This window comes from Mus caroli, unplaced genomic scaffold, assembly GCF_978045245.1.
Source record: "Mus caroli unplaced genomic scaffold, Mus_caroli_1 scaffold_7, whole genome shotgun sequence".
In the NCBI taxonomy this organism is placed as follows: Eukaryota; Metazoa; Chordata; class Mammalia; order Rodentia; family Muridae; genus Mus; species Mus caroli.
The window spans coordinates 97906763-97908096 of record NW_028227262.1 but is presented as its reverse complement, the minus strand read 5'-3'; the positions used below and the strand labels follow the sequence as shown (position 1 = coordinate 97908096).

At 58.8% G+C, this 1334-nt stretch overlaps 1 protein-coding gene across 1 annotated transcript; it reads left to right on the top strand.

Annotated features, from left to right (window-relative positions):
• Window positions 1-200: 200 nt before the first annotated feature.
• On the top strand, window positions 201-1102 carry LOC110296851 (14-3-3 protein sigma-like). Its single transcript, XM_021165640.2, has one exon. It carries the CDS (start codon window positions 201-203, stop codon window positions 945-947), a length of 747 nt encoding a protein of 248 aa, XP_021021299.1. The 3' UTR covers window positions 948-1102.
• The last annotated feature ends 232 nt before the right edge of the window (window positions 1103-1334 follow it).

Here is a 1334-nt window from a genome sequence, read left to right as displayed (position 1 = left end):
TGATGTGAGTGACCAGGAAGGATTATCGGGAGGACCGTTTCATCCATGCAGTCGAATCCGAAGAGGCTAAAGCTTTATGAAGGGGGGAGGGGAGCCATCTTCCCCAGCAGAGTTTGTAGTAAATAGATTCCCCAAGGCGAGAACCCAGCGTTACTCTCGAGACAGCCAGTTCGCCCGTCTCTCTGTCCATCCTCGCAGTCATGGAGAGATCCAGTCTGATCCAGAAGGCTAAGTTGGCCGAACAGGCCGAACGCTATGAGGACATGGCAGCTTTCATGAAGAGCGCTGTGGAAAAGGGCGAGGAGCTCTCCTGCGAGGAGCGAAACCTGCTTTCCGTAGCCTACAAGAACGTGGTGGGCGGCCAGAGAGCGGCCTGGAGGGTCCTGTCCAGCATCGAGCAGAAGAGCAATGAGGAGGGGTCAGAAGAGAAGGGCCCCGAGGTGAAAGAGTACCGGGAGAAGGTAGAGACCGAGCTCAGAGGTGTGTGCGACACCATGCTCGGCCTGCTGGACTCGCACCTCATCAAAGGGGCTGGAGATGTAGAGAGCCGTGTCTTCTACCTGAAGATGAAGGGTGACTACTACCGCTACCTAGCCGAGGTGGCCACTGGCGATGACAAGAAGCGCATCATCGATTCTGCCCGGTCAGCCTACCAGGAGACCATGGACATCAGCAAGAAGGAGATGCCGCCCACCAACCCCATCCGCCTGGGCCTGGCCCTGAACTTTTCAGTCTTCCATTACGAGATAGCCAACAGCCCCGAGGAGGCCATCTCGCTGGCCAAGACCACCTTCGACGAGGCCATGGCCGACCTGCACACCCTCAGTGAGGACTCCTACAAGGACAGCACCCTGATCATGCAGCTCCTGAGAGACAACCTGACGCTGTGGACAGCCGACAGTGCTGGGGAAGAGGGTGGTGAGGCTCCGGAGGAGCCCCAGAGCTGAAGCAGCCAAAACCGCCCCGGCCCGCCTTGCCCTCCAGTCCCCAGCCTGCAGAGAGGACTAAAACGGAGTGGGACTCTGCCCTTCCCAAACCCTGAATGTTCAGCCACACCTTGGAAGGCTCCTTCGAAGGGGGCGCAGCCAAGCTGAAGCCACCAGGGCGGGGAATCTCACTCTTAGTGTAGCTTGTCTGGTGGGTGTTCCCAACCCATCCCACCCCTGCTCTCTGCACCCCCTCCCCACTTCCTCCCCCTGAGCCTCCCTCGGGTACCTGTTGCTTCTGGATCCGAAAGGCTCCCCACCCTGTGGCTGAGAACTGGACTGTGGCAAGGGCTGTGTGTGTGTGAGAGAGAGAGACTCTGTGTGTGTGTGTGTGTGTGTGTGTGTGTG

Coding starts and splice junctions, on each gene's coding strand:
- LOC110296851 (XM_021165640.2), top strand. CDS start 201: ATGGAGAGATCCAGTCTGATCCAGAAGGCTAAGTTGGCCGAACAGGCC.